Source organism: Pteronotus mesoamericanus, unplaced genomic scaffold (assembly GCF_021234165.1).
Source record: "Pteronotus mesoamericanus isolate MK-2021 breed Mesoamerican mustached bat unplaced genomic scaffold, CSHL_Meso_final scaffold_36, whole genome shotgun sequence".
NCBI lineage: Eukaryota > Metazoa > Chordata > Mammalia > Chiroptera > Mormoopidae > Pteronotus > Pteronotus mesoamericanus.
Genome location: NW_026555313.1, coordinates 12,805,666 through 12,826,777, shown reverse-complemented (window position 1 = coordinate 12,826,777; position 21,112 = coordinate 12,805,666). Strand labels below are relative to the sequence as shown.

Below are 21,112 nucleotides of genomic sequence, written 5' to 3'. Positions count from 1 at the left end.
GGATAACGTGGGAAAGAAGGGGAAAGGGTAAGCCAAAGAACACAAATAGAGGACTCATGGGCACAGACAACGAGGAATCGGGGTGGGGTGGGGAGCGACGATGGGAGTGGGAGGGGACAGGGCAGGGGGGAGCAATGGGGAAAAAGGTGGGATAATGGTGACTGAACAACAATAAAAAAGAAAGAGAAAATAAGAAAATGATCCCATTTCCTATTGCAATAAAAAAATTAAGTTAGGAATAAATTGAACCAAGGAGGTAAAAGTAACATCATTAAAATGTCCATATTACCCAAAGTATCTATAGAGTCAATGCAATTTCTATTAAAATGCCAATGGCATATTTCACAGACCTAGAACAAATATTTCAAAAGTTCATATGGAATAAAAAAAAGGCTATTTTGAATAGCCTCAGAAATCTTGAGAAAGAACAAAGTTGGAGGTATCACAATACCTGATATTAAACTATACTACAAGGCCACTGTAATCAAGATAGCCTGGTACTGGCATAAGAACACACATATATAGATCAATTGAAGAGAACAAAAAGCAAAGGAATCAACAGATGCCTATACAGTCAATTAATATCTGACAAAGGAGATAAAGATGAGTAGACAGTCTCTTCAATAAATGGTGTTAGGAAAACTGAACTGGTACATGTTAAAAAATGAAACTAGACCACCAACTTACATGATACACAGAATAAACTAAAAGTGGATAAAGGAGTTAAATGTAAAATCCTAGAAGAAAATTAGGCAGTAAAATCTCAGACATCTCTTATAACAATATTTTTGCCAGTATGTCTCTTAGTGTAAGAAAAAAAGGAAAACAATACACAAATGAGACTATACCAAAGTAAAAACCATCTGTACAAGGAAAACCATCAAAAAAATGAGTAAGGAACCCACTGAATGGGAGGACCTATTTGCCAATGATATATTTGATAAGGGGTTAATTTCCAATGTATAAAGAACTTACACAACTCAACACCAGGAAAACATAAAATCCAATTAAAAAATGGGCAAAAGACCTGAATAGACACTCGTCCAAAGAGGACATATAGATGGCCAACAAACATGAAAATATGCTCAATGTCCCTAATCATCAGATAGATGCAAATTAAAACCACAATGAGGTATCATCTCATACCTGCCATAATGACTACTATCAATAAATCAACAAATAAGTGCTGGTGAGGATGTGGAGAAAAAGGAATCCTAGTGCGCCACTGGTGGGAATGCAGACTGGTGCAGCCACTGTGGAGAGCAGTATGGAGATTCCTCAAAATATTAAATATGGAACTGCCTTTGACCCAACGATCCCAGTTCTGGGAATATATCCTAAGAATCCCAAAACACCAAGTTGAACAGATGTATATTCTATGTTCATTTACAACAGCCAAGATCTGGAAAACAGTCCAAGTGCCCATAAGCAAGTAAGTGGATATAAAAACTGTGGTGCTATGAATTCCATAGAATGGAATACTATGAGGCTATAAAAAAGAAGGAAATCTTACCTTTTGTGACAGCATGGATGAACCTGGAAATGATTATGCTAAGTGAAATAATCCAATCAGAGAAAGACAACACTGTATGATTTCACTTACTTGTGGAATCTAATAAACAAAGTAAACTGGCAAAATAGAAACAGAGGCATGTATACATGGAACAGACTGACAGCTGTCAGAAGGGATGGAGTACGGGGAACTAGATGGAATGTACTGGAGGGATTAGCCTAAGAATGTATATTCATAACCCACAGACAGACAACACCGTGCGGTGATGGCCAGATGGAAGGGCGGGAGGGGGCTGGGAGGAGGTGGGCACGGTGGGGGCGGGTGGGGGGTGTGATGGAATGGGGACACCTGTAATAGTGTCAACAATAAATAGTAAAAAAAAATTTAAAAATTTAAAATAGAACTACCATACAAATCAGCAATCCCACTTCTGGACACTTATATAAATAAAATGAAAACACTAATTCCAAAAGCTATATACACCCCTATGTTCACTGCAGCATTATTTACAATAGCGAAGATATGGAAGCAACCTAGGTGTTCATCAATAGATGAATGAATAGAGATGTATGCATAACACATACACAATGGAATATTATTCAACAAGAAAAAAATCAAATCTTGCCAATTGCAACAATGCAAAGATATAACTAAATCACTCTCTTATACCATATATGAAAATAAACTCAAAATGGATTAAAAGACTTCAATGGAAGACCAAAACCCACAAGACTCCTAGAAGGAAACATAGGCAGTAATCTCTTTGACCTCAGTCCTAGAAATATTCTTTTCAGATATATCTCCCCAAGCAACAGCAACAAAAGCTGTTATAGACCTAGAGAGTATTATACTAGTGAAGCAAGTCAGACAAGGAAAGACAAATACCCTATAATTTCACTTATATGTAGAATCAGAAAAAACAAAAACAAAAAAAACCCCAAAACAGAGTCATAGTTACGAAGAGCCTGATAGTTGACCTAGGGGAGGTGTTGGTGGAAATGTATGAAAAGGCAAAAGGGATTAAGAGGTACAAACTTACAGTTATAAAATAAGTCAGTCACAGGGATGTTAATATACAGCACAGGGAATACAGTCAATAATATCATAATACTTTTGTATGGGGACCTATGGCTACTAGATTTATCATGGTAATCACATATATAGTAAGGTATATAAATGTTAACTCCTTGTGTTGTACCCCAGAAACTAATAAAGTATGACATGTTAACTATACCTTAATAAAATGTGGTAACTATTAGGTTATTTTGACTAGAATCTGCCTCATTAAAAGTTGGGTACACAAACCTATGCTACAGGGAATTGCAAATTTCTTTTAGCAGGCACTGGAGCTGGATCATAAGTTCCTTTGGGACAGTTTACATGCCCAACAAGGAGCACCTCTGAGTGCCCAACAGGACTTTTAAGCAATACGATGAAAGAGTTAGCTGTAACAGAGGAGGTTAGGAAGGATAGTACATACATTATATTCTCATATTAAGTGAGGTCCCAGGTGATCTGAAAGAAGGGGAAGCTATTGATTTTTCACCCAGAGTCTTTTCCTTAGTACTGGCAAAGCACTGAAATGTAATTCTGGCAGTTCTATAATCTACAGAAATCAATTATCCAAATAATTGTGATACCAAAAATCATCTGCCCTACCATACCTTACATCACTTACCTTCTGAAGACACCTTCAACACCAGTAATGCCCATCCCATCCACAATATCTCTGGTGAGTCTAAAAGGAACGGTTTCAGGAGTAGGAAGGATTTTACCCTGTTCAAAAGCAACACCTACGTAAAAAAATACAATGAGGTTAGGAGGTTCCATAGCTAACTGACTTTCCTCCCAGCTGGCATGTGAACTTTGCAGAGGCACCAAATGATATGTTCCCTATATCACCTCAGTACTATAGCAGACAGTAGTTTATTCTACTTCTGCCCTGCCTGACTGCTTCATCTCCACCACTGTTTAGAAAGTTCACCTCAAATTGAACAAACATTACCTACTTCTTGACATAATTAGAGAAATCTTGATTAAAGGTTGATATTTAAAAATGAAGTAGTTACAGGTAGAATTTAAAATGCAGAGGACTATAGATATATATATCAATTTATATTTATAAAGTCATCCTTGATTTCTTTCTAATGGAATTCAATTTTACTATCTTAGTAAACCATTTATGTGTATTACATTGCAGAATTTATAATTTCCTAAAACTGCACCTTCTTGGAAATCTTAAATTCTACATTCTAATCAAAACCTCTTCTTCTGCAATTCATTTTATTAAATAGTCTTTAAACTCATTGAGATTTCTAGTCTATTAGCCTCTCTTCCTTCCCTACTCAGTTCAGGGTACATAGTTGCAAGGTTGGTTACTTTCATTATACCTCAAATCTCCTTGCCCTACCACACTCTACCACTTCAAACTAAAACTTAAACTCCAGGGATGTTCAGGACTTCTGAAAGAAATCATATGATGACACTATTGGCTCCAGTACCAATTTAGGCTTATCACCTTAGGAAAGTGACCCTTAAACTGCTTAGCATGTCCTTTTAGTTATTTTAAGGCCGACTGCCATCCCTCCAACTCTTAGCAAATTAGCATGCTTTCTATTTCTCAGAAATAATGGAATAGCTAATATAATTTCCCTCAAATTCTCTCCTCTCTAGCTTTAGACTTTCCTATTAGTGCTCACTCTTTCCTCCTCTCAAAGGAAAAGCTGACATGCATCCAATGGAAAGCCAACTCTACCCCATCACATACTTTGTAACTTCTCTTATTTTAATTATCTTGTATCTTTCCTATCTTATTAATACCTAACATGTTTATGTCTCTCTCATATTAAAAAAGCAAACAAAACCCCCCTCAAAACCAATAAAAAAGGCCCAAACATGTATCCGTCTCATGTCTGTAACAAACTTCTCTCCATCCTTTCCTTCCCTCCCCTTCTAAACTTCTTGCAGAGCAATTCCATATTCTTACTCTATACATCTTTAACTTCCATTCAATCCTTGCCTTGTCACAATTTCACTTCATCCATTCTATCCAAAGGTTACTTCCTAGGCCTCTAAGATTGATTAATAGTTAAATGCAAAGGCCTGTTTTCTGCATTCATCCAATTTGACCTTTCTGTAGCAGATATTGCTGAGCACTTCTTCCTTCATAAAAAATTTTCCTCCTTTGGTTTCCAAGATATTCCCATCTCCGAATTTCCATGGCTTATTGGTTATTCCTCAGTTTTCCTATTGACTCAGCCTTTTCATGCTGGCGTTCCTTAGTGTTTCATTCTTGGTCCTATTTATCAAGGCTGATGTATGAGATCACAATGTCCTCCAGTCCAATGACTTCAACTGAAATCTACTTGCTGAAAGTTCTACATGTTATCACAGTCAACTTTTTTGCTCTCCTCTTCATTAAACTGCCTACTCCACCCGGAAATCCCATCAGTACCTCAAAACAATGTGCAAAACTAACCTCATTGTTTCCTTATTCTTTACAAAACCTGCTGTATTCCTAACTAGAAACTTCAGTTATCCTGGAGTCTCCTCTCCTACTGTTTCCATATCTAGTATCACTGGTGCAGGTTACTACAAAAATGTCCTCCAAATCCAATGCACTGCTCTTTACAAATGTAGTTCAAATCTTTGTCCTCTCTTGTCTAAACTATTTTAATACCCCTAACTTATCTCCTGCTGCCAATACTGCTCCCAATTATCTTTCCAATAATCAGATGTAAATATGTCCTGCTTAAATATATCTTCATTTACTTCCCATAATTTAACAGATTAGAGTTGAAATTTCTTAACCTGGATTTTTATAGCCTAGAAGCAATCTATCTATCAAGCTACTCAATTACATGCAAGCTTTATTCCGGGCATACTGAATGTCTCCTGATTCCTCCTACAGCATGCTACATCTTCATTATTCCTCCTTTCACTTCTGTTCTATCTTCTGTTTGGATTATCCTTCCTTTCTTTGTCCAGACCTGGCTTAATGCCACATCATCTAATAAGTCTCACTCATTACCCTGGGTAGAGTTAGCTACGCACTCCAGCATCACTGTATTTATGCTTTTATATTTACTGCTTTGGTGTCTCTATCTCCCTCATACTTGTAATATCCTGGTAGAAAAACAACACTTCTTGAGGACTAAATATTCATTAAACAAAACAAAAATATGTATATTTTATTACTTACCTAAATCTATATGTACAAGTTCTGCTGACTGCTCATTTATCAAGATATTCTGTACATGTCTATCACCAAGTCCAAGTATGTAACCGACTGGGGGGAAAAAAAACCCCAAAATTACTGATATCATCTATTTTTAATAAGATATTTAGCCATTATTTCAATTATTATCACTGGCTCTATGTAATTTTTAAATAGCTTAGGCTTTTTAGCCTACTTAAAGGAAATCATGTACATAACTAGCCATTTTGAATTTAAGTCATATCTCACCAGCCATTTTTGTGTATACTGCCTTTTACAAATCCTAGATGATTTGCTAAAAAGGTTTCCCTTTACTACTAATAAAGCATATATTTAAAAATATTAATACTTCAACATCGGTGTGGATAAAGTTGAGACCATTAGTTACCAGGGCCAAAGCAGTACATTGTATACATTCAACTATTTATTGAGTGACCTATGAATAAATTCTCAATTCTCCAGTGAAACTTTCTTCTGCTTGATCATATTTAACACAAATTAATCATTAATTCATTTTATTGGTATATACTAGGAAAAAAGTGCGTCTTTAAGACTGACTATGACATGCTCAAAATCCTTTTAACCTAAGGGAAGACACTAGGTGGTAGTACAGAAAAGACACCAAATAGGGAGTCAGGATGTCTGAGTGCCTGGCTAGTTCTGTCATTAACTGGGTCTTACTTCCTTATTAATTGAAATTAGTTGAATCAGATTAATGATTCTCAATGTAGACAATAAGATGATTTCACAATCACCTACAACTTTTTCAAAACATACATGCCCTGCCACCCTGGGGTGTGGTATCTAAGTGATGGAGGAAGAAGTCTTTAGTTTAGAATCAGCAGACTGAAAGATCTCTGAGGCTCCTGTTAGTTCTCATACTCTAATATTTTGTTAATTGCTCTATCTAGTATTCTAATCGCTTACAAATTTTTAAATAAGTAAAAATATATGTTGTCCATTATTTAAATATATATCATTACTTTTATTTCATAAACAAAATTCTATTAAACAGAATCAGCCCTGATTACTGCGGCTCAGTTGGGCATCATCCCACAGAGCAAAAGTTTGCCAGTTTGATTCCTAGTCACGGCATGTGCCTGGGTGTGGGTCTGGTGCCTGCACAGGGCATGTGCAAGAGGGAATCGATCAATGTTTCTCTCATATTAATGTTTTTCTCCCTCTCTTTCTCACTCCATTCCCCTCTCTCTAAAATTAAATAAATAAAATCTTAAAAAAAATCAATCATTATGTGATAATATTAGAGGTTCTGTGCAAAAGTAATCAAAGTAAATACCTTACATGAAGTTGTCATGGGTTTATTATCCCTCCCCAAAAAATCTCAGAAAATAATATAGTATTATCATATATTTTATTATTTTTCAAAGAAAATCTCAATGAATAATAGATTGAACTCAGGAAGAGAAAATAAGCCATATTTACAAAGCAAAAAAGAATAACCAGTCTTATTTCCCTACCTTGGTGTAGGAGAATTTTTTCTAGCAAAAGTTAAGAAGAGCTACAATTAGAAGCTAAGAATCAGGATGAAGAAGACAGTCAGTAATCTAATAATCTAATGAAGACGACAGTTTGGTTGACAACCACCATTAAGACCATCATCCCTTGCAACTAAGAATGTAGGAAGTGTTGAATCTACTAAAATGTGTAAGATTACCAATAGAAGAAGTAGCCACACTGCGAGTATAGGCCAATCGTTTCTCAAACCAAACAGCTGGATCCAAGAATTTTTCCATGCAGAAGTAACGAAAAACTGGTTGAAAATTCTGACAAATATCCATGAAGGTTTCATATTTTTCTTCATAAGACTTCTTTTGCACATCCTTTAAATAGATCATATATAAAATATTTTCTCAACATTGTGGTTCGTCTAATTTAAGTCTACTAAGAGTATCTATATGGAAAATAGTTTAATACACAGAGGCAAGACTACCTCTACTAACAGTCTGGTCAGGGAAGCAATTAATAACAATTCTAATCTCTTTAGGGTCTTCATGTTAATATTAGTGGAAGGAGACACATCTAGAGTGACTGTTTTTGATTCAAGTAAATTCTAAGTGGTATGATCCTGTAATCTATGTGAAAGTAAACACGAAAATGACAAAGACAGCTCCAGATAGTCTTAGGTGGCATCACAGCACTAGCTGTGAGATAGGAAACAGAAAAGGAGGAAGAATGAGAGAATCACTAATGGATGGCAGAGCATCTCAAATCTGTCCTCTAACATCTTCTCACTCTACAGCATAATACTGGCCTGAAGCAAAGCTTATCGACTTCAGTGGGCTCAACTCTCACCTAAGTACTAATGACTTCCACATCTCTATCTTTGGCCAGTTATCTTTATTAAGCTCCAGCTTGATGTATTTCTTCAACTGCCCACTCAACATCTTCACTTGGATCAATCACTTCCAGATCCAAACCAATTTACTTTCTCAACTCTGGTGAAGCTCAGCCACTTTATTTTTTGATACCGTAAATAGTCTCTCCATTCTCCTCATCACCCCACCAGAAAATTGGGTGCCACTGATTACTTTTTCACCAACTCCATTTCTAATCAGCAACCAAATCCTATCAGTTCTACCTACTTACTATTTCTCGTATGTACCCCCTATTTCCATTCCTACTGTTACAAGTCTCAGTTCTGATCCCCTGCCTCATGACTCTAGTTGGCTTTTTCAAAAATACAACCCACAGTGCTGTCAGAGTTATTTTTCTAAAATACAAATCTGATATTAATATTCTCAAGGGTTCTCTACTGCTTTCAGGATAAAGTGCCAATTTCTTAGCATATCATAAAGCAATCCTCCATTTTTTGACTAATCTCCATTGCTCCAATCTCTTATCTGCTCCTTTTCAAAGACTAAGCCTGTGCTGTCTTTAACTGTGTGTTCATGTCACCTATTTGTTTGTTGTATCTCCTTCTGCTTGGAAAACAAATTCATTTATGAAACTTGGCTCAAAAATCATCTCCTCTATGAAGCCTATCTTGAATCTGATTCTCTCCATTCCCTTGTCCCAGGTAGAACTAACCACTTCCTCCTCTGTACCCTGCACAATAAAAGGAAAAGTAAATAAATTTTAGAGTTGGAGAGACAAGGTTCAAATCCTTATTCCACCATTTTATTAGCTAATTGACTTTGGAAAAATTAAATTCTCTGAATTTTTTCTCATCTTTAAATGGGATGAGTACAATGATTAGTTATAACATTTCTGAAACTTTACATCTGTGAAATCTCACCTGGTATAGAGAAGGCATTCAATAAATGTTGATGACTGAGTAAATGTTAGACCAAATGGCCAGTGTAATGTAACAAATGTATTAGAAGCTTTCTATATTAATTTCATGTAAAAATTATTTCATAATGCTTTGAAAAATTGTTTAGTGCTTTGTTTTGTTAAAAGTTAACATACCCCAAACTAGAAGCAAATGAACATACATTGAAATATGTTAAATTTCTCATCAGACAAGGGCTGATGTAACAGTTTAAAAACCTTCCTTTTTCACTCACGCACCCTTTCATTCTGGTGAACTTTCTTAGTGTCATTAACAATTGCCTGCTGAAATTAATAAGCTATCGAGCAACCTTGCAATAACATACTTTTGAGTGTCACTTACCATCATTTTCTTCTGGCATTGAAAGGCACTGATATCCCTTGGCCTGTATCTTTTATGAGCACCATTCTCATTGTTAACAAGAAATTCACCAATAGGGACAGTTCCTGTGCACCATTCAAGAACACCACTTCGCTGAGAAAGGGGAACCACCTGAAGTTATGGATTAAATATCTTTAGGTTATGGAAGGGCATTAAGTAGCATGTGATAATCATTCAACCATGAGAGTCGGTGTGAAGCATTTTTCCAAAGTTGCATTATACCATTTCTCTGTCCATAGGAGACAAAACTCCTTGGAAGAAAGCAACAAAAATATACTTACACTCAAAGAGTAAGATTTTGTAGCCTGCTGCTTAGACTTCTGAGAACCTGCTCACCTCTTAGTCTCCATGACTCCCTTGAGAAGTTAATCCTGTTGATCATACCCTTCATCACTTGTGACTGAGCCATACTTACTTTGTCCCATTTGGAAGAGGATTTACCCTGCTTTCCTTATACTTCTATTATCAAACAAATCTGAAGACTTTCCCTTTGGAAAATATTCAATGTAGTCTCAATTTAGTATACCTTAATAAATGCAAGTACGTGTATAGGTTGGTTTATAGTCTTTTTACCTTTACCAAAAGGAAATGTATTCCTAAACATAAAAGGAGCAATTTTACTGGGAAGGTTATAAACTATGACATATTATAAACAAATATGAAGTGTAGAAAATTATATAAACATTTACCTTTTTACCCACTAAATAGCTTTATCAAATCTAAGATTTTTCTTGTATTTGCTGGGAAAGAAAGGAATCTCCCTTTGGACCCCTCACTTACCACACGCCCCACCCCAAGACGGCATGCTAGATGTTTCACCTAGATGACTGTTTATCATGTTAATGTATTTTTTGTATACCTGAATCTAATATAACCAACATAAGATTCTATTTCATGCTTTACAGCAATGAAATCTTCTTGGAAACCTTAGCTGCTTTCTGAGAAAATCAGGACATACTGCTATAGCCCATACGTTTTGCAACCCATTGTGACCCAATTCAGTCATCATCTTTGCTACCTAAAAGCCTTGCACTTAGAGCATTAAAATTTCCTTTCATTCACATTACAGAATATCTGCTCTCTAAGACCTTCTTAGCAATCATTAAAATATATCCCAGACAAAAGACCACTAATAGCTCATCAACTCTGTCCTATAATTAAGCTAGATCAATAGACAGCAAAGTAACAAGCCTGGGAGGTCTCAAAGAGTGGTCCCTGAACAACGGCTGCATCAGTATCACTTGGTATCTTGATAGAAATGCATGTTCTCAGGTCCCCTTCTAGAATTAGAAATTCTGAGAATGGGACTTAACAATTTGTGTTTTAACAAACCCTCCAAGTGATTATGATGCCTGCTAAGTTTAACTTTTTCTTTAATACTAACCAATAAGATTTTATTGAGTAATGCTGAGCTTTTGAAGGGCTAAGTTTAACTTCTGTTTAGCATTCATTGATGGCTAAGAAATTCTTTTTTTCTTAATTGCTAATGGAAAGAATCAATTATATTAGTTAATATCCTAAAAAAATTCTATGTAACAAATTTCTGACAAATCTTGAAGTCTAAGAGAAAAGGTGCTTTTGAATAATATGCTTCCCTGCCTCTATCCCATTAACTAAAACATGATTTTTATATTTGTTTTAGTATTAAATTCTGATTTCAATTATAATAGCCTGACTGAATCAGAATTTTGGAGGGCAGATCTAACTTCTTTTCCCTGCTCCCCTACTTGGGGTTTTAAGTTTAACAATATTTTTTACAATTTAATAAAAAGGTGCTTTGGAAAAAAATAAAAGTAAAAAAATAAATAATTTTTTAAAAGGTGGTTTGTGACAAAGTTAAAACATAAAAAAACAGACACTATACATAATCCCATCACACTCAGTGATAACTGAGAATTTTAGGTTCATTCAGGAACTTTTTAAAGCCATAGTTATATATTGATTTCTTATAAATGTATATATGCGTAAATCTGTTTTTTAAGGCTATTTATTCTGTTTTTTTAATCTGTCTATTCTTATGCCACAAACCATACCATCATTATTACTAAAGCTTTACCATTTGCTTAAGTATAACTGGATAAAGTCTACTCTCACCTATTACTTTTATCAAAGACAGTTTAGTCATTCTCACCAATATATTTTTCAAGATAAACTTAAAAAAAATTTTTTTTAATTTACTGATTTAAGAGAGAGGAAGGGAGGGAGGTAGGAAGGGTTGAGTGGGGGCAGGGAGAGAAAGAAAGAGAAACATCAATTTGTTGTTCCACTTATTTATGCATTCATTGGTTGATAGTGCCCTAACTGGGGATCCAACACGGCAACCTTGGCATGTAGGGACGATGCTCTAACCAACTGAACTACCTGGCCAGGGCCTCAAGATAAACTTTTAAATAATTTTTCCAAGTAATAAAAAATTTCATTGGAATTTCACAGTCCATGTATTAATTTGAAATGTGCTGACTTTTTTTATGTCTTCTCATTTAATACATGGTACCATTCTTTTATTTTAGTTTTCCTTTACTCTTTCTTGTTATATTTTTATAGTCTTTCCATGCAGTCAAAACTTTTTATTACTGTGAGAGGGACTTTTTTCAATTATATATTTAAACTAGTCTTAGTTAATGGTTAAGATACTTCTTGGTTAAACAGAGTTAACTTGCTAGAGGAAAAAAACACATGCTGGTTTGTACCATTTTGTGAGTGTAAGAAACAAGACAGATATGGGGCTACCATAAGTGTCTCTAAAAGGCTGCTTCTGTTTCTGTACTGCACAGTGAATTATTCATACATTTCCTAATTTGTTTATATCTTCACAGAAACATGAACAATGAATAAACAAACAAGCCTTGTTACAGAAGTAATAGAAAAAAGGGCATATGAGATACAGAAATGAAACCAAAAAGGACACACCTATGGGAAACAGACCCTTCAAAATGAAAGTTTACTGTTACTTAAAATGTAAACATGCTAAATAAGCATTCAATGTAGGGGTCAAAGGTGATTAACTAATAGAATCATGTGACTTGAGAACTGTCCTCTCAAGCAAACTTTTTTGCTGGAGGAAGTGCAAATTGGTACACCCCTCCATTATGTGTAATCTGACAGTATCTTCCCAATTATAGGTGTGAGGCAGGAAAGCATAGGAAACAAAGGCCTCAAGCTCTACACCTCCCCTTTCTGGCTTGGCTGGAACATCGAAGATGTTACTTTCACTGACCAACTGTATCTCCTGCTTTCCCTCCCCCTGCCCTGCAATTTCCTATAATTGAGAAGACCAAAAAAAAAAAAAAAGAAGATAACTGCAGAGGAGAGACAAGGTTGACCTGAGTTGGCAGTGACCCTACCAGCTTCAGAAGCCAAGGACAATCCTAGCCCATGTTTAATAAAAGCCTTCCACCCAGACCCATTGGCAAGTCTCATTCTCCAAGGTCATCCACTGTCACTTTCTGAATGCATTATATAGCTTTAATAAATTTGCTGTGCTTTGTTAAATCTTTGTCATGCCCTCAAATTCCTCCTTGTTCTGTGACAAAAACCTGGATTGGGTTAAGGCCCCCCGTAGCGTCCCAAGGTGCTGCCTGGCATCTGGTGCACTTACCATCTGATCCATGAATATAACTTTTGGAAATGTAACCCACAAACTGACTCGCATATATATATTCATTGAAAAATTGTATGTTCAATGTCATTCACTGCAGCATAGCATTGTTTGCCATAGCAAAAGACGACTAATGAGACAAATGCCCATTTTATACAATAAGGGCTTTTATAATAACCATGTAATACATAAAATGCAGCTCTTAAAAAATGAGAAAGACCTGTAACATACTGTTAAATTAAAAACAAGATATGTATGTTATCTTTTCTTTACGGAATGGGAAATAGTGAAATATATTAATATATTCTATCTGTATAACCTGGAAACAAATGAAAACGGAACTTATAAGGATAAGAAAGGGATGGAGTAGATGAAGCTGATAGGATTAAAGGTGAGAGAAGAGGACTTCTTTTTTCATACATTTTTCAACTGTTGGATTTTTGACACATGCAAACATTACCTAGTCAAAAATTAACAAATTTAAAAGCCTATTTTATGCACTACAGTCTTCACTAACTCAGTATTTTCTTAATACCACTTTTCTTCTTAAGAGCACTTTTATACCAGAAATAAGCCCAATGGTTAAAGATAAAGAAAAAAATACTTTAGCTGCTTACAAGAAACATCTAACTGCAGTTAACATTAATGAGTTCTTTAAAACAAACAAACAAACAAACAAACAAAAACCAACAAAGCTAAACTGGAGGTTGGCAATCTATGGCCATTAGAGCAAACCCAGCCTCAGGCTGTTTGTACAGCTTATGAGCTAAGAATGGGGTTTCAGGTTAAAAGGGTTCTAAAGACAACATAAAGAATATGTGACAGAGACCTTTTGTGGCCCAGAAAGTTTCAAATGTTTACTATATTGTCCTTCAGAGAAAACACTTGCGTACCCTCTGGTCTAAATAATGACAGTATTTTTATGGTCTTGGTGAAGCGGCAGAAGTATAAACTAGTGACCTTGTATGTGCAGATAGTCAATTTCCTCTTCCTCGTCTCAGTGTTTCTCTGCAGTAATGTGTTACACATCTGGAACACCTGCTGCATGACAGCATCTTGTCTTAGGTCATCCCGGCCCTTCAGGAAAATCAAAACATGAATAACTACGCACAGTTCATTTGCTTATTATAAAACCATACCAAAGGTCATCTGAGGACAGCAAAGCGCAATCAGAAATCAATCTGAGCATCAGTGCCTCTTTTAACAGTCTCTTAAAGAATTAAGACCTATCACGATTCTTTCATTCAGAACAAGCTATAACACTGGGTAGGCAGAGCAATTTAGAAGGAAGTTCCTCCTAGCTGCTTTTGTAATTAGACTAACTGGAACTCTACCTGAGGGCAAGCTGCAAAATACCTGGGTGAGAAAACAGTTATCTCCCCACTGCTACTTAGCAAGGCCCAGGGAGATTTTGAGCAAAGTTAGGGAGGAACGCTGTCCCTTTCTGGTACATTTAATAGCACTCAGCATAGTGCCAGACTCAGAATATTGAAGCAAGGACCTTGAACTTGAACTATTCAAGAAAATAACCACCCCCAAAATACCTTTTCTATAACAGGCAAGCTGATTGTCAACCTCATCATGTCTACATGCATTAAAAATATTCTTTTGTTGCAGGAGATAGAAGGAAACTGAGACTGTTCTGCTGTGGCTGGCCAGCAACTATAGCATCCTGGTTGCCAGGCAACACCTTTTAACACTTAGGTAGCAGCTAGGAATGAGCAGCCAAAGAGGAAATGAAGGCAGGACCCTCACCACTGCAATCCAACAAAGAACTTAATACAGGAGACTAAAAGCAAAGGAGGACTTGTCTCACCTGTGACCCAACAGCCCTGAGCTTGGTTCAATAAGACTGCCAGGCATTCTGAACAACACAAGTAAACCATAATAGCGTGGGGGGGTGGGGGGGAGCTCTTATAAGTCTATGTGTATCATCTCCACTAGCTGGGAAAAGGAAAACCTTGAGACTGTCTATTCATCCTAAGGCCTGGAAGGGAGAAGGGGAGGGGGACTACAGTGCCCAAAAGAAAAAGCCCATAAACAATTTTGGTTAACTGCCTGCCTCCCATCACATACAAAATGAGCAAATAGAGTCTTGAAGATGAGGATTCAGGCTAACAGACCCTCACCGATACCTACATTTAGGCAGTCATATCTCTACAGAAAACTGTCACCACCTTTACCTGTCAATCAAACTGTAACCCCTCCAATTACGTAAGTCCTCAGAACAAAGGACTTGCTCTCTTCTCTTGGCTCCTGGTTCTATTGCCACACAGGTGGGGGTGGGGGTGGGGTGCTCATTTGGCCTTTTTGGCCACCTGACCTTTGCCCACCTGGGTGCTAGCCACGCAGGCCTTTGGCCACCCTTGCTCTAGACACCCTTGTTTTTGCTCTCCCATTCACTAATAAACTTTGCTTGCACACTTATAATAGGCTCGCTGACCTGTAATTCTTTATTGCATTGATGAGAAGAACCAGAGTTTCTCTGGTAACACTTTTACTTCAATCAATTGCTATAATAATGATGATCTTTCAGACAGACAGACAGATATACACACACACACACACACACACACACACACACACAATGGAAAGAGCATTCTGCTTCTAGAAAATAATGTTTTTCTATTCTATAAGTTTTCTTTATCTATATTTTTTCAGAATAAAAATAGACACAAATAAAGCAGGAAGAAAATTATCAACTACAATTTTTGACTTTTTAATTAACTCTTGAAGAACCACACCACAGAAGGAAAATTTCACCTTGACAAGCTGTCGCCTTTCCTTGCCATCAGAGCCCACACAATCAATTATTTTTGGTAAGTTTATACCTCCTGCTAAACGAAATTCTGCTTTAAATGACTGTATAGTCACCAGATTTCCATATACTCCTGTGGGGTCCACCTAATAAAAAATATAAATATGATAACAGATCAGAAACACTATTTGCATATATATGAAAATGAACTGTGATTAATAATTTTAATATTAAACAGGAATAAATGACAATGTGCTGTTGGTTAAGAACTGGAGCTATAACTTTAACTTTCTGTTAAATGACAGAAAATATCTGACATTGAAAATGTTTTAAAAAGTGACCTAGATATTACTATCTCCCTAAATATCTCTTCATAATAATAGGGTATACAAAATCAGAATAGTGTCACTGAAAAACTATTGAAAAACCAGTGTTCATGTCTTAACTTTCACTTGTATATATTAAATCATCTGAGAAATAGTAAACTCCTAACAAAAACATAGTAAGGTAAATTTTAGAAAAGTGTGAAGAAGAGTTTTCTAGGTTGTAATCACTAATTATGGCATTTTCAAGAAATATGTAGTTAAATATTATTAATGGAATAATAGCTGGAAAGGTATTAGTTAATCCACATAATACAGGTATACTTCAATTCAAATAACTACAGGTACTAACCCTAAACTGCAAACTCAAAGAAGAGATTTACAATGTAGTTAAAATGATCATTTTCTAAACTATAACCCTTTATTATTACATATATTTCTGACCACAGGGTACTTGTAGCAATAAGAGATCATTATGACATAGTTAAAGTATCATGTACATTACCATCAATTTTATACTGTAATACATACTGCATTGCTTAATACTGTAATACATCACAGGCCATATATTCTAATGCATACAGAATTTTTAAAACCAGTAACACAATTAGGAACTTTCTTGCCAAGTTAAAAATTAATCCTGGCACACAGATTCTTTCCTTCTTCTGCCCAGTGAAGGTAACACTCTACATTGCTTCTTCATAAGAAAGATGAGAGGCATAAAATTGAAGGCAAAAGAAAGGAAAGCAGAAAATCAAGAGGATTTGAAGATGGCGGAGGAGTGAATGGGAGTCATGCTGACCTCCTCCCAAGACCAAACTGGAATTGCGACTAAATAGTGGAGAAATCACCTGGAAAACAATGGAACACTAGAAGGAGAGGAGCCTTGGAGCTGCGGACAGACAGTGGATTCACCTCTCACACATCTCAACGGGTGAGAAGTGCAGCGGAGGCTCGTGAGGGTAGGCTGGGTGCCCATGGGCACCAGCACCAGAGAGACACTGAAACAGCCAGTTGGTTCCCCTTGAGAAGAACGGGGTCTGAATCATAAACAGGGACCCCCAGACAACAGCAGCTGAAACCAGAAAAACACAAAGACAAAACGCAACCCCCAAAAGCTTAGAGGCGCTCTCTGCCAGAGACAGGCATCTGGAGATGCAAAGAGACATTTAAAGGGCCAACGCAAAAATTTGCAGTGGCAGCCGTCCTCCTTGATCTCTGGGTAGAGGCAGCAGCAGAGTGGGCTGGTGCCTGAGGAAAGATTAGTGAGGAAAACTCTGTGAAGAGAACTGAGACGGTGGCTGGCAGAGCCCTGGTGATAACTCACTTCCCACTCTGCAGCTACCATCGCGCTCAGGCATAAGGGAATCGATTAACCTGCTTTTGTGTGCTCCGCACAAAGCTAGTGTGCATGTGAGCTTGGGGACTAAGTGCAGACTGGCTGGAAGAAAGAGAGGATCCCTGGTCAAAGGGGACACACAGCTGCATAGAGAGCCTTGAGGAGAGACTGGAGACGGAGGCGTTGGGGAAAGAATGGGAGGAGGAACTGGGGAGTCCCAACTCCCTCCCCATTCCGTAGTCTCCATTTTGCACAGGCAGGACACACCCCCAAAGAGGCAGAAGCAGGCGTGCGGGGGCCAGACGGCCTGTGAATACAACGCGGTCCGGAGAAATAGTGGATCCCAGGCCAAAGGGGTCACAGAACTGCCCAGAGACCCTGGAGGAGAGACTGGAGACAGGATTAACCGGAGAGTTCCGGAGCTGACTTCCTCCCATTTCCGTAGTCTCCATTTTGCGCGGGCAGGCTATGCCCCCAAAGAGCCAAAAGTGGGGAAAGCACACAATAGAAGACCCTAAACTGGCCAGTGCCGGGGTGCCTGCTGGGCATGGGTGCTAGATGAGCGTGTGAGGTCGGGCGAATAAGCGCTCCCGGGCTGGGGCAAGCACACACGCACCCAGGCAGGCAGGGGATCCTGGCGGGCCAGGGAGTGTGCTCAAGGAGCCGGCATGAGAGTGCAGAGCGATCAACAAAATAATGGATCCCTGGCCAAAGGGGTCACAGAGCTGCCCAAAGCAGGGGTCAGACACAGACAGTAGACTCCTGGAAGGCTCAAACAAACAACCCAAGGTCCTATAGGGTCAACAACTGACATCATCAGAGGCAGGCCCAGAAAGAAAAGATGAAATAAATAAATAAACAAATAAATAAAAAGACCTGCCTACTACCATAGAGGTTTAATCCACAAAGTCAGGAAATCTAGATGGATCAATTGAAGCAGAAGCAAAAACAAACAAATAAATTAATTAATTACTTAATAGACTCTCACAAAAATGGGAAGAAAAAGAAGTTCCCCCCAAATGAGTGAAAAAGGGGAATTCCCACAGAGAGAGCTAAATGAAATAGAGGCAAGTGACCTATCAGATATTGAATTCAAAACAATGGCTCTAAGGAAGCTCATTGAGCTCAACCAGCTCAAAGATAACTAGGAGAAACTGCAGAGAAACTACCAGGATCTTACAGCAAACTATGTCAACCTAGAAAAGGACACAGAAACTATCAAGAAGACACAAGAGGATATAAAGAATACCATTTCTGAATGGAAGAACACAGTAGAAGGAACCCAAGCAGGCTGGATGAAGCCGAGGATTGAATCAGTGAGATGGAGGATAAGGTAGAAAAAAACTCCCAGAAAGAAAGAGAAATGGAAAAAAGACTCAAAAAGAATGAAGAGGTGTTTAGGGAAATGCGAGACAACCTGAAACGCAATAATATCCGTATAATAGGGATACCAGAAGGAGAAGAAGAGGAGCAAGGAATAGAGAACCTGTTTGAAAAAGTAATGATGGAAAACTTCCAAAATTGGAGGAGAGAAAAGGTCTCATGGATACAGGAGGCACAGACGGCCCCACTCAAGAGGGACCCAAGGAGGTCCTCTCCAAGACACATCATCATTAAAATGGCAAATATCAGAGACAAAGAGAGAATCCTCAAGGCAGCAAGGGAGAAGGAGAAAGTAACATACAAAGGAGCCCTGATATGGCTAGGAGCTGACTTCTCAACAAAACACTGCAAGCCAGAAGGGAATGGCAATAAATATTCCAAGTCATGAAAAGCAAGGGCCTACAACCAAGGCTGCTCTACCCAGCGAGGCTCTCAATTAAAACAGAAGGGGAAATAAGGAGTTTCCCAGACAAAAGAAGGCTAAAACAATACATCTCTACCAAACCAGCACTCCAAGATATGCTAAAGGGACTGGTTTAAGAAGATGAAGGAGAAGAGTGAGAAAGAGACAAACACAGGTACAAGGAGAAAAAATGAATAGGTTTCTATCTGTAATAACTCTCAATGTAAATGGACTAAATGCCCCAATCAAAAGACACAGGATAGCTGAATGGGTAAGAAAACATGACCCACACATATGCTGCCTACAAGAGACCCACCTCAGACCAAAACACCTACACAGATTGAAGTAAAGGGCTGGAAAAAAATATTCCAAGCAAATGGGCAAGAGAAGAAAGCAGGGGTTGCAATACTTATATCAGACAAAATAGATTTCCAAACAAAGGCCATAAAAAGAGACCCAGAGGGACACTTTATAATATTTAAAAGAAGACTCTATCAAGAAGACATAAACACTGTAAACTTATATGCACCCAACATAGGAACACCCAAGGATATAAGGAAAATCTTGGGTGACTTCCAAAAAATATAGACAACTACACACTGATAGTAGGGGATCTCAACACCCCACTGTCAAAAAGGGACAGATCGTCCAAACAAAGCATCAGCAAGGATATTGTGGAGCTGAACGACGCACTGAATCAAATAGACTTAACTGACATATATAGAACCTTACATCCCAAAGAAGCAAAATATACATTCTTTTTAAATGCTCGTGGAAGTTTTTCAAAGATAGACCACATGATAGGACACAAAGCAAGCCTCAGCAAATTCAGGAAAATTGAAATAATACCAAACTTTTTCTCGGACCACAAGGGCTTGAAACGGGAAATCAACCTCAAAGAGAAACTTCAGAAACTTGCACACTCATGGAGACTGAACAGTAGACTATTAAACAATGAATCGGTCAATAATGAGATAAGAGAAGAAATCAAAAAGTTTCTGGAAACAAATGAAAATGAACAGACAACAGTCCAAAACCTATGGGACACAGCAAAGCTGCCCCTGAGAGGGAAGTTCATAGCAATACAGGCTTACCTAAAAAGGACAGAAACATTTCATATAAAAGACCTAACACTACAACTTCAAGAACTGGAGAAGCAACAACAAAAATCCCAGAGCAAGTAGAAGGAAGGAAATAGTCCAGATTGGAGCAGAACTGAATGACATAGAGACCAAAAGAACAATTCAAAGGATCAGCCAATCCAGGAGCTGGTTCTTTGAAAAGATAAATAAAATCGACAAGCCTTTAAGCAGCCTCATCAAGAAAAAAAGGGAGAGGACCCAAATAATTAATATCAGAAACAAAAGAGGAGAAATAACAACTGATACCACAGAAATACAAAGGATTGTAAGAAATGACTATGAACAATTATATGCCAAGAAATTTGAAAACCTCGATGAAATGGACAAATTTCTAGGAAAGTATAATCTTCCTACATTGAAAAAGGAAGAAACACAAAGCCTGAACAGACCGATAACAGCTGGGGAAATTGAGGCAGTCATCAAGAAACTCCTGGCACACAAAAGCCCTGGGCTAGACGGTTTCACAGGAGAATTTTATGAAACATTTAAGGGAAGAGCTAACCCCTGTCCTTCTCAGACTATGACAGAAAATCCAAGAGGAGGGAAGACTCCCAGCCTCTTTTTATGAGGCCAGCATCACCCTAATCCCAAAACCAAATAAAGACCCTACAAAGAAAGAAAACTACAGGCCAATTTCGCTGATGAACATAGACGCTAAAATCCTCAACAAAATATTGGCAAACCGCAGCCAGCAATACATAAAAAGATTATCTACCACGATCAAGTGGGATTCATCCCAGGGATGCACGGCTGGTTCAATATAC

General features: G+C 37.6%; 1 protein-coding gene across 1 annotated transcript in view; it reads right to left on the bottom strand.

The window, feature by feature from the left end:
- ATM (ATM serine/threonine kinase) overlaps positions 1-21,112 on the bottom strand; it is a 179,595-nt gene that overhangs the window by 11,109 nt on the left and 147,374 nt on the right. The window contains exons 55-60 of the mRNA XM_054592505.1: positions 15,764-15,904; positions 13,961-14,077; positions 9,364-9,513; positions 7,405-7,570; positions 5,715-5,801; positions 3,192-3,306 (exon numbers count right to left, since the gene is read on the bottom strand). Coding sequence (XP_054448480.1) covers positions 3,192-3,306; positions 5,715-5,801; positions 7,405-7,570; positions 9,364-9,513; positions 13,961-14,077; positions 15,764-15,904 — 776 coding nt within the window. The remainder of the gene's footprint in view (positions 1-3,191; positions 3,307-5,714; positions 5,802-7,404; positions 7,571-9,363; positions 9,514-13,960; positions 14,078-15,763; positions 15,905-21,112) is intronic.